Raw genomic sequence first — 14,971 nt, forward strand, 5'->3', positions numbered from 1 at the left:
TAATACTTATACAAATGTCTCAAGACCATGTTGGGAAGCCTGGCTAATTAAAGTAAAATTTGCACGGGGTGACTTACTGGACGATTGCATTTTCTTCAATTATTGCAAAACAAATGATTGTATTGTATTTTAGCAAGTGCAAACAATTTTGTTAAAAATATTTTTAATATACTGTATTAAATATAAAAAATGTTTAATAAGAATTTTAAAAGTTTTATAATATAAAATAGTTCGTTAGTATTCACTATTTAAAAAATATTATAAAAATATATGATCACAAAAGTTATATATAAAATTAAATAATTGGATTGTATTTTAACAAGTGCAAACAAATTCATTGGATATATTTCTATATGTTATATTAAATATAAAAAATGACTTTATTCCAGTTTAAAAAATACAAATATGAAAGTTTACAAAATAGATGATTAGAAAAGCATAAATATTTGGTTGGATTGCATCTTAGTAGGTGCAAATAATTAAATTATTGAAAATAATATTAATATATTAAATTAAATATAAAAATTATTTAATAATAATTTTACAAGTTTTATAATATAAAATGGTTAGTTAGTATTCACGACTTCACAAATATTAAAAAAATATATGATCACAAAAGTGTTGTATATATATAGAATTAAATGATTGAATTGTATCTTAATAAGTGCAAACAATTTCATTGGATATATATCTTATATATTATAATTATTATATTAAATACAAAAAAGAGTTTAAGAATAACTTTATAAGGTCTACAATAAAAATACAATTATAAAAGTCTATAGAAATATATGATTGGAAGAGCATACTAGAATGCCTATGCACATTTAGTGAAGGAGGTGCATTACTTCTAAACCACCCTCCATCTTGAGGAGCCAACTAATCTTGTCCTATTAGGGAGACCAAAACACATAAGCTAGGAGATAGATTTATTCTTGGTGGTAGATTCACAATTCATGAATTCATGGTCAAGGGCAAGTGTATGACCTTAGCTTGCCTAGAGCAAGACACCTTCCCATGAAGGGAGGTAGATGACCTGTGCTACATTGTTGATGGTAAGGCATTTCCATGGCTACAAGAGTGATTGTAGTTGTTCTTGTGAATAACCAAAGGAGACATAATATGACCAATTGTGCCATTCAAAGGAACCCAACTCATGTTGTAGAGGGCACTGTCGTAATGATTGAGCAAGTCCTATAAATACTGAAACTCTATAGCCATTTCTTAGTTTATGCCTAAATTTGAGAATAAACAAAAAGAAACCGCATTCACTTTTTAAGTTAGTGAAAAGTTGCATCCAATACCATTATTAGCAAAAACAACATTATCTTTCAAAGTTGGAAAAGAATAAAAAATGAAAAAAATTGAAGTTTGGCAATGTTGGTGGGCCAAAGGATCATATCCCATAAACTATCAACTATCTAGGGAAAGAACTCTAGATATAAGGGAGAAAAAAATCTACGAATCCATCACCGAACACATTGGGCCTGAGGGAAGGTCTAAAATGAATGGTTTAAAGTTTTAATTTTGTGAAAAGCAAGACAATTGGACAAGAAACTCCCAAGATGAACATGTCATTGACCAAGAGGCAAAGCTTGATAATACAAGCACCACAAAAAAGGCAATGGTAGCCTTAAGTTGAGCTTTACAAATTCTTTGAAGCCTGAAAATACAAGTATGGGGTGGGGGGGAGAGGGTGCATAAGGCCCCAATAGAGATTGAAATTAGGAAGAGCTAAAGAGAATGGGTTGAGAACATCGTATAGGAAGCCAAGATAATAATTCTTGAAAATTATGACATAATTCCAACACTAGTCTTCTTACCAAGCACACAAGGGTTGTAGGCCACGCTTATAAAGCATGATATGAATATCATGGGTGATCTCCTAAATTCACCTAAAAGAAGGTAAGTGTGAACCAACCAACTTATATTTTTATTGCAAGGAAAGCCAAGGGATTCAAACTCTAAAAAGGATGATATCCCTTATAGTGCAAATTCTTATAAGGTTTTGATCCTTGGAATCTTAACCAGAGGAAATATGGAAGACTTAATTGTTAGGAAATGGGTGTTATACACCTTCCACAAGAAAATAATTATTTTAAATTTGTAAAATAAATATTTAGTTGTGGTGCATCTTCAAGAGATGTGTTTAGCCACATTAAACATTTATTTGAGTTCACTTGTAAATTTTTGTTTGAAATAAGTTAGCTATTACTTGTAAATTTGTGGTTAGAAATTTACACATTACCATTGGATCTACATGTTATAGAAGTTGATGTACCCAATTGTAAGGATAGAGCTAAACATTATGACATTTAATATTGTTGGTGTAATTATTTATTCTTATAGGATATAATTACACTTTAATTAAGTTGACTTAAGATAATGCATCTCATCGTAGTTTGGATATGAGACACTTAGGGAAGTGTGCACATAGGGATGATGCTTGTAGTAGAAATTACACCTTTTGTGGTCTTATCTTGCTGTTACATTCCACATTTGGTGGGTGATCCACCTCTTGTGGAATATTATCTTATTTCTCCTACCTACCCCTACTTTTTCTTACCTACCCTTGTTTCTCATTGAGCCACATGTCATGATTGTGTGCTCACATATCCATTTGGCCTTGCCTATATAAGCAGGCCCATGTTCATTGTATTGGTTAATCCAGTTGATCACTTTTGCATATTGATGAGAATACAGTTTGTTCTTGTCAAACTATTGTCTCTCTTTTGTGTGCTTTTCATTGTGCCCTTGATCTTGGCAAAATCTCACATGGTATCAGAGCCATTGGGGCTTCATTGATTGGTTTTGGGAGACATTTTGAAAGCTTTTAATTTCGGATTTGAGGTAATGCACTTTTTGGAGGCATCCTAGAGCGTTTTGGACCTCACCATTGCGTCCGAGAGGTCGTTTCCATAAAAATCAAGTATAAACTCATCCATATTTGGCGAAAGTCGAATTTTGGGTGTTGGAGGAATGTTTTTACCCAATTCGGGTAGTCTGGTAAGGATTTTCAAAAATATTTTTTTTATTCTGCAAAAAAAATAAAATTGATTTATTAAAAAAAAAAATCGAAGTTTTTTTTTTTTTTAAATATTGAAAAGTTTTCAAAAAAAACAAAAAATATATATATTATTGTCTGGGGGGCCATTACCCCACCCCGACCCGTACTATCAGACCTGCGACTGCAGGTGTACCGCAGACCGTACCTATTATGGCGGCGTCTTTTTAACCCGGCACCTGACGGCGTTGGTTCAGCTCCCTCCGGCTCCCGACGGCGTTGGTTCAACTACACCCGACATCCTCTTCCAGTCATTTCCCAGCCGCCCTCCGCCTTCTGCTTCCCGTCAGCCCCAGCCACCGCCTGCGACCTCTAACCCTCCTCCCTCCGGCGGGACCCACGTCCGCCACATGGCAGGTGGCCACTGGCCCATGGGCTAGACACCTTTGCACACACGTCATCGTCACCGTACAATACGGTCTATCCAGTCAGTGTGCCACGTCACTATCTGTACATTGCCACGTCAGCTTTTTGTACAGTCAGCAGGAAGGTGCGACAACCATTTTGACAGTCATACGGTCATCAAATTTAACACAGTGAATTGCTGATGTTAGCCTGCATCATCATCTTTTTTAAAATTTTAGACCCCTCTCCATTCAGCAGTTTGAATTTTTGGGTCAACTTTGAAGGTCCATAACTTGCTCCTCTTTTGGTGCAATTTTTTTTTATTTGGGATAATTTTTCGTGCTCTCCGCGGTGGTGTGGTTATTTTCAGATTTTGGTGAATAGGGTTTTCATAATTTTCAAATTCTCTCAGTTGTACCTGTCCAATCCTCAATTTTGCAACTTCAAAGGTTTTGTTTGAGCTCATACGACCTCCTTTTCAGGTGCTGTTTTTTTGAAAGTGCGTATTTTTTCGTCTACTTTCATAATCTGTCATCAGTTTGCAAAGATTTTGAGTGAATATTGTACTTTCAGAAATTGGTCTTTTGTGGCTTACTTGGTACTTGTAATTTGCTTGGATCTTATTTTAGATCTCTTACATTATCAGTTTGAGTCTCCTTAGGCCTCCTTGAGGTAGTTGTAAAGTTGAAATCAAAAGTCCACTTTGCCATTTTTTGCAAGTGGCACATTGTACACGCACTAAGTATAAAGTGCCAAATCATCATTTTTTGGGGGGGAGATTCTTTGATTGAGTGCATTTGGGGGGGTGTCTTGTGTGATTGTGCCACTCTTTCCTTGTTCTCTTTTATTTTTTGTTGCTATGAGTCCTCATAAATTTCCACCTTTAACTCCACATAACTATGCATCTTGGAAAATAAAAGCATGGAGCAAACTAATGGAAAAAGGACTCACGCATTTCATAGATGGAACAATAGCAGCACCAGCAGATCCTAAGGCTGATCCTAATGATCAATTACAATGGCTCACTAAAAATTGCATGGCTCTTGGAACTTTGCGTAAGTATGTATCAGATGACCTCATTTTTCACATTGAGAAGTGTTCTACAATCAAAGAGGCTTGGGATATCTTTCAGAAATTGTATGGTCAAGTTGATGAAATCAGAGGCTACAAGATTGACAATGAGCTCACCAACTTGGATTCCAAGAGTTTTCATACAATCCAAGATTATGTCACCAAAGCAAATGAGCTAAGATCAAAGCTTAAGGATTGTGGAATTGACAAAAAAGATTCTCAATTGATATTCAACTTGTTGGACAAGCTTTCACTTGAATACGCAGCATTTGTTTCTAGCTTCCAAACTCATCGTTTGATAGTGGGGAGTTCCTACACTATGCCTTCATTTGATGCTTTCACAGAAATGTTGATGTTGGAACAATCTAAGTTGTTGAACATGGGGATTCTCAAGTCTCCAAAGTCCAAGGCTTTGGTGGCTAATCAAGGGAGTCAACGCAAAGATTCCAATAAGAAGAAGAAGCAATCTAAGTCAAAGCCACAACAGGAAAAAGGACAATCATCCTCTCCATCACAAAACGATTTTTCATCCTCTTCCAAGAAGGGGAATCCGCCTAAGAAGGAAAACCAACTTGTTCTTATTGCAAGAAGTATGGTCATGATGAGCACCGATGCCACACCAAGCAAGTTGCTGAGTTGACAAATCTCCTTAAGAACAACAACATCAATTTGGTATCTGCCTACAACAAGAAGGAATCATCTCCTTCCACTTCCTCACAGTCTAAGGGAAAAGGGAAAGCATTTGTGGCTACAATAGGTTCTTCACAGCAGTGGATACTTGACTCGGAAGCCTCTTATCACATGGGTTCTACAAAGGAGCATTTTTCTTCATTGGAGCCATCAAAGGTACCTCACATTTACATAGGTGATGATACACAAGTTGAGGTTGAAGGGAAAGGTTCGGTTGCCATGGATGATGAAACATTTGAGAATGTTTTTTATGTTCCTAACTTGTCTACCAATCTTCTCTCTAACTACCAAATCACTCACTATGGGAATGGGAAAAAGGTTGAGTTTACACCTGATTCAGTTGTGATAAAAGAACTTGATAATGATGCCTTGGTAGCAATGGGACAAGTCAATGATAACTCAAGGCTTTATTCATTCTCCCACTTTGTGCCAGGTTCTCCTTCTATGGCCTTGCTTACTCATTCAAATTCAGAAAGTAAGCTATGGCATGAGCAGTTTGGTCACCTCAACTACCGCTATCTTCAGCATCTTAGCACTAAAGACATGGTCACAGGTCTACCTCGAATCAGTTTTTCAAAGGGTGTATGTTAAGGATGTTCCATGGGCAAGCATCCCGAGGAGAATTTTGATAAGGGGAAAGCTTGGAGAGCTTTGGAAGTTCTTCAACTTGTTCACAGTGATGCAGCAGGTCCATTTTCATCACCTTCATTGAGTAGGGCCCGCTATGTCCTCACCTTCATTGATGACTACTCCTACTTCACTTGGGTCTATTTTCTTGTTCATAAGAGTGATGTGTTTGATAGATTTATAGACTTCAAGGCTCATGTGGAGAAGCAATCAAGGAAAGTGGTCAAGATTCTTCGCACAGATAATGGAAGGGAATATGTGAACAAAAGACTTGAGGATTTTTTGTATATTTGAGGGGATTGATCTTCAACATTCAATTGCCTACACTCCACAACAGAATGGAGTTGCAGAACGTAAGAATAGAACTCTCAAGAAAATGGCTAGATGTATGATACATGCACGTTCTCTTGATCACGCCTTTTGGGCAGAGGCTATCAGTTGTGCTACACACATCCAAAATCGGGTTCCTCACAAAGCTTTGATAGGTATTACTCCTTTTGAGGCTTGGGCTGGTCAGAAACCGATTGTGAGACATTTCAAAGTCTTTGGGTGTCCAACATGGGCTCGCATTCTTCCGCAGAAACACAAGGCATTGGAACCTCAGAGTAGGCCTTGTATTTTTGTAGGATATCCTAAGGGTGTTAAGGCATATCAATTGATAGATCCGAAGACACATGAGGTGTTTATTGAGAGGAGTGTTCATTTTGAGGACAGCTCTCCTAGCTTAGCCTCACTTCCTCCTCTACCTTCCTCCCTTATGGATGGTGATTCAAATGATAAGACTCCTTCAACTCCGACTCGCAGGGTTACACCTCCGCAGGGTCCACTAGCAGTTGAGGAGCCTTGTCATCCACCTCCACCTAGACCTCGTTGGGCTCAACAGACACTTGAGTCAGTGGGTTCTCTTGTTGGGGATCCTTCAGATACACAGAGGACTCGATCACAACATCAGGACCTTCCACATGCATACATTGCTACCGCTTCCAATCCACAAACATTTCAGGAAGCATTAGGGGTTCCCAAGTGGAACCAAGCTATGGAGGAAGAGTATAGTTCCTTGATGAGGACCAAAGCATGGGAGTTACTCCATCTCCTTAAGGGGAGAAAGATGGTTTGATGTAAGTGGATATATCGGACCAAGTTTGCATCAGATGGTAGTGTGGATAAGTATAAGGCTCTACTTGTTGCGAAAGGTTTCTTACAAGTTTCAGGTATTGACTATACTGAGACCTTTGCGCCCGTAGCCCAGATGAACTCCATTCGCTTGACACTTGCTATTGCAACAGCTCATGGTTGGGTTGTCCATCAAATGGATGTGAAGAGTGCTTTTCTTCATGGGGATCTTGATGAGGAGATATATATGGAGCAGCCACAAGGTTTCATCCAGGATTCTTCATTGGTTTGCCACCTGAGGAAATCTCTATATGGCCTTAAGCAGGCCACTAGGGCTTGGTAGGCCAAGATGGATTCCTTCCTTCTCTCAATGGGGTTCACCAGGTGTCATTCTGATCTGAATGTCTACATTTTGCGATAGGATGACTCACACTTGATACTTGTACTCTATGTTGATGATTTGATCATTACAGGGAGCACCTCATCCATCATTAGCAGTGTCAAATCTGCCTTGCATGACATATTTGCTATGACTAACTTGGGTCTTCTGCACTACTTTCTCTGGATAGAGATTCCACAGTCACCTTCCAGGATTACACTTTCGCAACCCAAGTATGCTCTTGATCTACTTGCACGCTTTCATATGGCTGATTGTAAGCCTGCATCGACTCCCTTTCTTTCAGGAGTCAAGCTTGAGGCTAAGTGCTCTTCTCCACCAGTTGATGCCACATTGTATCGTCAGCTTGTGGGTAGTCTCATCTACTTGACTCACACACGCCTTGACATTTCATTTGCGGTTGGCATGGTTTCCCGCTTTATGCAGGAGCCACATGAGCTTCATTGGAAAGCCGCCAAACGCATCCTACACTATATCCAGGGTACACATCATTATGGGATTCACTATGCAACAGGCACAGGACTTCTCTTGGTTGGATACACAAAATCCGATTGGGTGGGCGATCTTGATGATCATAAGTCTACTTCTGGTTACATCTTCCACCTTGGTTCGGGCCCCATTTGTTGGCAGAGCAAGAAGCAACATGCTATTGCTCTCTCTTTGATTGAGGCTGAGTATCGAGGGTTTGTTAACGCAGTGACTGAGACTATTTGGCTTCAACATATTCTCACAGAGTTTGGGTTCTCCACTCCACGACCGACAATTCTCCATTGTGACAATCAGAGTGCTATTGCAATCTCGAAGAACTCAGTTCAGCATCAGCGGACCAAACACATCGAGATTCATATGCACTACATTCGAGAGCTGATTCAAGAGAAGGTCATTGATTTGCAATATTGTCCTACAGCGGAGCAAGTTGCAAACATATTCACCAAACCCTTCACTGAGAATAAGTTCCAGCAGTTGTGAGCTCTCTTAGGGGTGCGGGATGTTTCATTAGTGGGGGTCAGCTAACTTCTCCTTCCTCTCTTATGGGGTGGACTTTTTCCTCTTTGAGGTTTTGTCCTTCTTCTTTGAGAGTCTCTTTGTACATTTATCTCTCTTTTGGGGGGGAATTTTTTCCCATTGGGTTTTCTCCCTTTCTCCGTTTGTGAAAAATTGCATTGCATGGGTACCTATCATGGCCTAGTTGCCAGGACCCATCTTGCATTGTTGACTTGTCTTCATTTCCCTAAGTTCCACTTAAGGGGGGGTGTTGATGTAATTATTTATTCTTATAGGATATAATTACACTTTACTTAAGTTGACTTAGGATAATGCATCGCATTGTAGTTTGGATATGAGACACTTAGGGAAGTGTGCACATAGGGATGATGCTTGTAGGAGAAATTCCACCTTTTGTGGTCTTATCTTGATGTTAGATTCCACATTCGGTGGGTGATCCACCTCTTGTGGAATATTATATTATTTCTCCTACCTACCCCTACTTTTTCTTACCTACCCTTGTTTCTCATTGAGCCACATGTCATGATTGTGTGCTCACATATCCATTTGGCCTTGCCTATATAAGCAGGCCCATGTTCATTGTATTGGTTAATTTAGTTGATCACTTTTGCATATTGATGAGAATACAATTTGTTTTTGTCAAACTATTGTCTCTATTTTGTGTGCTTTTCATTGTGCCCTTGATCTTGGCAAAATCTCACAAATATTGGGACAATTGATTCTTACTACTTTACCCTAGAAATCTCAATGTTATATGTGTTCATGACGCATATATCATTATATACCTACATCTATATAAATGGAAGCACGATATTATTTGAAGATAGGCAAAGAGGTTATATGTGGAAAGATTGAATAAGGGCATATCAAAGAATAGAATATCAAACATATATTTGAATATATAAATTTTGCAAGATATTATTTGATTTGTTTATAAGTCAAAGCAATGAGGCTTCGCATACATCAAGTTCATGAAAATTTTATGTTTCTAAATCAAAAAAATGGTTTGTATTTTATTGTTATTGCATTGTGTAATTGTATTTGAGTACTATTATAGTTGCACATAAATGTTTTGTATTATATTTAGTTGCATGGTTAAACAATCCTGGTGCAGTCACGACAGGAGTAAGTCCTCAAAGAGAATCGTCCAGACCGTGCAGCAAGAGTTACACAACAGAAACAACACAATCATGATGGAGGCAATGCAAAACAGACTTTATTATATCATGAAACTCAATTACAAACTGTCGACAACATGCGGGCTTACAAGATTCGGCACACAGGCCTGATAATGTATACATGCTCAATTACTATATTCAGGCTCAAGCAAGTGTGTGAGCCAACTCCAGACCTCCTAACCTTCAGCTTTTTCTTCTATCTTCTAAAACTTGATTCTAAATGCTTAATTAAATTGATTTATATGATCAAGAGTGATCTGCGTCAGCCCAAGATGAAACAATAGCCGATGATCAAGATGAAACGTGTAAAACAACAAGGTTGGCCTCCGCCAAAGGAATCCCTCCGAAAAATCCATAGAATGAAGTACGGACCCAAGGGAAGGTCGGCCACAAGAAACGTTGGAAACAACAAACTGAAGCTTCACAATCTACAAAAGAGATCCGCAAGATTCACCAATAGCGAATGGGTCCAGGTGGTTTCGATGCTCCAAGCTAGAAAACTATCTCAAATTCCAAAATCAATAACTTGTCCAAAAAGATCCAAACATTCTGTGGACCAAGGATAAGGTAGATGAACATACCTATGAACAAAATCCAGCTCCACAAGATCTGGTGAGCAAATGCAAAGAAATACTAAAACTGCAAAACGGGAAATAAACTGAAAAGAAAATGTTTTTGGTTGGTGCAAGATTGCCAAGAACCAAGGATGCTCCTACATCAAACCCTTAATTGGACCCTCCATCTACAATTACATTAGCATACATGTGTCCTTCTCCTTATGTTTTTGTCCCACATTGATTAGAGTTTCCTTTATGCAATAACTAGTTTATAAGTGGTACAATATTACATGCATTCAATAATGATGTCATAATATCTTGGTCCCACTAGATCATATATTAATCTCACCATTACTCCGGGCTAGAAGTTGATCTTGGTCCCTATATCTCCCATTCATTACTTAGGATGAGATCTATAGATGTAGAATCAATCGACTTATTTTCTATCTAGTTATGAATTTGAACCTCAAACTTTAAAGATTCAAATTTCCAGTTATATATTTCCAATCGTTTCACTAGTCATTATGAGTTACCATAGAACACATTTGTGTTGATTTGTGTGTTACATTAGGGTACATAAAAACATTTGTTCATTCATTTTGAAACCATCAATTAGAACTTGGAAATAATTGAAAGATAGAGCATTCATGAGAGCATCATAGCAGCATAATCAAAGCATACATCAACATACTCATACTATGCCCATTATACATTTTTTGTTATCTTCAATCATTATTCAAAATCTATTGAATTGGATACCTTAGGGGTCTAAATAGTTCATTACCATGATTTAAAACACATGCATTAATGTGAGCAAGTTCCAATTTTTGTATTTCAGCCAATTCATTCTCATGGGTACAAGTTTAGGTCTACATGCTAGTTCACTTCTACAAGCATGAGAATTAGGTCTACAAGCACAAATCGAAACCACAATAAGACTTGGTCAATTTACATATTCTAAAATAATCATTTGATCAAAGCTTAAAATTCTAACAAACAAATCGATTCATAACATCTTCAACATCATGTTGTATTTAAGTCATTTAAATTCTACATTATATTTTAATATGAACTAAATAAATTATTTATTTAATTAACCTATATAATAGTGAGGTGATCAAGAGATCAAATCACTTGAAAACGTGGGATAAAATGATATATTAAAATCTAGGCACTTTGAAAGGTAGAGGAGACACTGACTAGTTTATTAAAAAAGAAAGAGAGAGTTTGTTTCATGAAAATCTGGGTAGTGTAACAATAAAAAAGTTATTCATGGATAAGAATGCCACGAGGATTTCTCAAAATCTCTAATTTGAAAGAAACAAAAAAATATAATAGATTTCTTTCTAAGTGGCCGAATAAAATACTACAGATTTTGTTGCGTGACTGAATAAAGTATTACAGATTTTATTAGAGTGGCCCAATAAAAAATGATTACATTCTTGCCAGCAAAACTATGCATCCAGTGAAGTGGGCTCTTCATCATTACTTATGGAGCCCCCACTTCACTATCTTGCAGTGCAATTCCACTGCCACCATTTTTAACATATATAAAATTCTTGCTTCAATTTGCTGTCCAATTTCTTGGCCTATATATACATGCAAGCCAATGCCAAGACCTTCATCTCAACTTAACAAGCTGCAAGTGAAAGTCTTTATTGATTTTCATAAAGGGAAGTGTTTTATCAGTGTCATCCTAATGGCTCTTGCAAAATCTCTGTACTTTCTGGTTTTGATGGGTCTGATAGTGGGTGTGTATGGAGATGGAGAGTGTGGGAATACCCCTGTGGAAAAAGCAGCCATATCAATGGCACCCTGTGCTCAGGCAGCACAAGACAAGACTGCCCCTGTTTCATCAAGATGCTGTGACTCTATCAAGAAGCTCAGCACTCAAAAGGAATGCCTCTGTGCTGTCATGCTCTCTAAAGTTGCACAGCAAGCTGGAATAAAGCCTGAAATAGCCATCACCATCCCAAAGCGTTGCAACTTTCAGAACAGACCTGTTGGGTACAAGTGTGGAGGTATGTTTTTTCACAATCCGTTTCCTAATATTTGTCTATATTAATAATATTAGATTTCTACAATCTATAGTAAATAATGTAATTGTTTTCTGGATTAGATTGTGTAACCATTTTTTTCATCTTCTGTTTTGATCACAATCTGTTGGGTCTCCAACTACTTAAATTTTTTTAATCTTTTTGAACTCTAATACCATCCTGATGATAGATCGGAACTTTGATGAAAAAAATCTCTATAAAATCTAATCCAGAAAACATTTAGATTGTTTGTCTATATGTTTGAATCTTCTGTGGAAGTGGGTGATGACAGGGTGCTCTTGTTTTTCTGTGCAGCTTACACTCTGCCTTGAACATGGATGTTTTATAGAGAATAAATGGAGACAGAGAGGATGATCATAGACCTTATGTTAATAGCTACTCAATGGGCTTACATAGTGTAAAGCCTTTCCTCTATATTACTGATTATAAATAAAGAAAAAGCTGCAGAATGCTTTGGGCCGGGAGAGCCACATTAAATTTAGTAAAAAATTATTCGCTACTATACCATGTAATATGCACCTGGATGCATGCTTTGTTGGTTCCGTTTCTATGAGATTAAGTTGAGTCATATGAGAATGAATTTGTGGATTACTGGAATTAGTATATCTATAACTTTTGTAATTAAGATTATTAAAATGTTTTCCATGGCATACTGGGAATCCTTCTAGTCAAAGTAAAATATGGAATGAGTTGGCTTCATTAAGTGCATGTTCTCTGGAACAATGTAAAAACTACTTGATTGTAACTTATTTATATTTTTGTTTTTTGTTTTTTCCATTAATTTAGGCGTTCAATCTAGTTATTTTGTGAAGCACTAGCTGCCTGCGAGGGTCTTTCCCTGGCTCATGATCTCAGCATTAGCTTCTCGAGGGTGAAGGGGATCCTATAAATATCATTAAGGGTTTCTGAAGGGTCTTTATTTCTAGTTGGTATATAGAGAACTTTATTTTTATTCTCTCACCCTCATTTCTAGTCTTGTCTACGAGAAGATTTAATACATATAGAGAGAATAGTAATTTCTCCTCTTGTCTATTTGGAGATTTAACACAGAGAGAATAGTAATTTGACGAACTTCTTTTCAAACACAAGTGTAATGATTAAAGGATTATGTGATTTTTTTCAAAATGATTTATTTTTTTTAATCATGTGACAATAATTATACAACTTGACAAGATTGATCTCTCGTGACACTAAAACATCTCTATTCTAATAATGATGGGTTTCATTATTCTTTGGCATGGTGAAAATCAAGAAGATTTCAAGAAACTTATGTAACGAAGTTGGGGAATTTATTATTTCTTCATTTTCTTTTGGTCTAGAGTTATCGAATTCCACTACAAAAGTAAAGAGTAGTTGCAAGCAGGTAAGGAAAAACAAAGAGTGAAAGTGGGAGGAGACTATAATAAGATTGAACCTTTAACCTACAAGCCGTGAAGAAAAACAATAAAATATGGAGAATTCTTCATGAAGGCATCCTTACTCCCTATATGGAGAATTTGAAGGGTTTTGATACCACTTTATTTGGAGAATTTGTCAAAAAATAGAGCTTCGTGGTTGTTACCCCAACTGCTAAGCTTCATATTTCTAAGGCGCTTACAACCATGGTCATTGGTTTATCAACGTAAGAGAGAAAAATGTTTAAGGACAAGCATAATGGAGAGGATGCAATGAAGATCTTCCTAAAGAAGGATGAAACAATTAATAAAGCTCAAACTACTTGTACACTAGGCTTTTACTTATGTGGTTGTAAGATGAGATTGCCCTCAAATCATGTGCTACATCATACTAGAATGTAGATTCAATGCAATCTACACCTACCACTTTGCCCTCATAAAAGTCATTTTGTTATAAAATGAATGTTAGTTTTCCTTCTTTTTCTCCTCTCCTCTTTAGAATAATTCTAGAAGCTAAGAGAATTAAAGGAATCACTCTCATATATCAAATGCTAATCATTTTTCCTTTTGAAACATGCTATGTTACTGAAGCCCAAACCCTTTTTGATGAGTGATGGCTCATGTTGGTCAACCCCCCACCACTCATAAACTAAACTCAAACGAAAGTTTTGTTCCCTTCCCACTACCCTCTTCACCCTCTCTTGACCATGTGTCCCTTTTCTTTGAAATATCCCTTATTTCTTATGGCCTTGAGGATAATTTTGAGGATGATGAAATTGGTATTATGATTTAGAACTCAAAGAAATCTAGAGGTAACACCCAAGGTGAAGTTATTAGTGGTGGCTTTTTGGTGTATTATATTAAAGGGAAGAGAATTTTGTTGGAACAAGAGGAAATAAATGTTCAAAATAGAGTTCCTAAGGTGGAAGGTTTATGCCAAGGGTATTTTGATTGGACAAATGCTACTCAATTCTTTTCGCCAACTCTTCATAATGTTATTTCTATAAGTGATTGATTGGCCAACAAGACCAATAAGCTTCACAATGTGTTCGACAATCACCAGAAAATAATAATCTAGTTCTTTGTGGAGCTAAACAAAAATAGGATACAAAGTGCACTCTTTATAGAATGGAACAATAGGGAGGAGCTTCTGCATATGAAGAAACAATTGATTTTGAATGGTAAAAGAATTAGGTAGCTAGAGAATGATATTGAGGATATCAAAGGAAACATATAGGAGATTATTAACTTTAGCAAGGCCATGATCACTAACTCCTTGAACAACCCAAAAGTCATCAACAAAATAGTTTAAAACTATCGAGGGTAATCTTTGCAAGGCCCTTAGCCTCACACCAAAGGTGGTCAAATGATTCAGATCATTATGAGTACATAAGATATTAGTTCTAATCTCTATTCTCTTCAAAAGGAATGGGAGGTCATGATTACTTGTAATTGTCTCTAGTGATTTGGTCT

At 37.0% G+C, this 14,971-nt stretch overlaps 1 protein-coding gene across 1 annotated transcript; it reads left to right on the top strand.

Moving 5' to 3' along the window:
* Positions 1 to 11,664: 11,664 nt before the first annotated feature.
* Positions 11,665 to 12,754, top strand: LOC131054855 (non-specific lipid transfer protein GPI-anchored 21). Its single transcript, XM_057989480.2, has 2 exons — positions 11,665 to 12,068; positions 12,399 to 12,754. Exons 1-2 carry the CDS (start codon positions 11,747 to 11,749, stop codon positions 12,413 to 12,415), a joined length of 339 nt encoding a protein of 112 aa, XP_057845463.1. The 5' UTR covers positions 11,665 to 11,746; the 3' UTR covers positions 12,416 to 12,754.
* The last annotated feature ends 2,217 nt before the right edge of the window (positions 12,755 to 14,971 follow it).

The sequence above is a fragment of the Cryptomeria japonica genome, chromosome 8 (genome assembly GCF_030272615.1).
Source record: "Cryptomeria japonica chromosome 8, Sugi_1.0, whole genome shotgun sequence".
Classification (NCBI taxonomy): domain Eukaryota; kingdom Viridiplantae; phylum Streptophyta; class Pinopsida; order Cupressales; family Cupressaceae; genus Cryptomeria; species Cryptomeria japonica.

Excerpts from the sequence above, each read along its gene's own strand:
- LOC131054855 (XM_057989480.2), top strand. The coding sequence starts at position 11,747 with ATGGCTCTTGCAAAATCTCTGTACTTTCTGGTTTTGATGGGTCTGATA.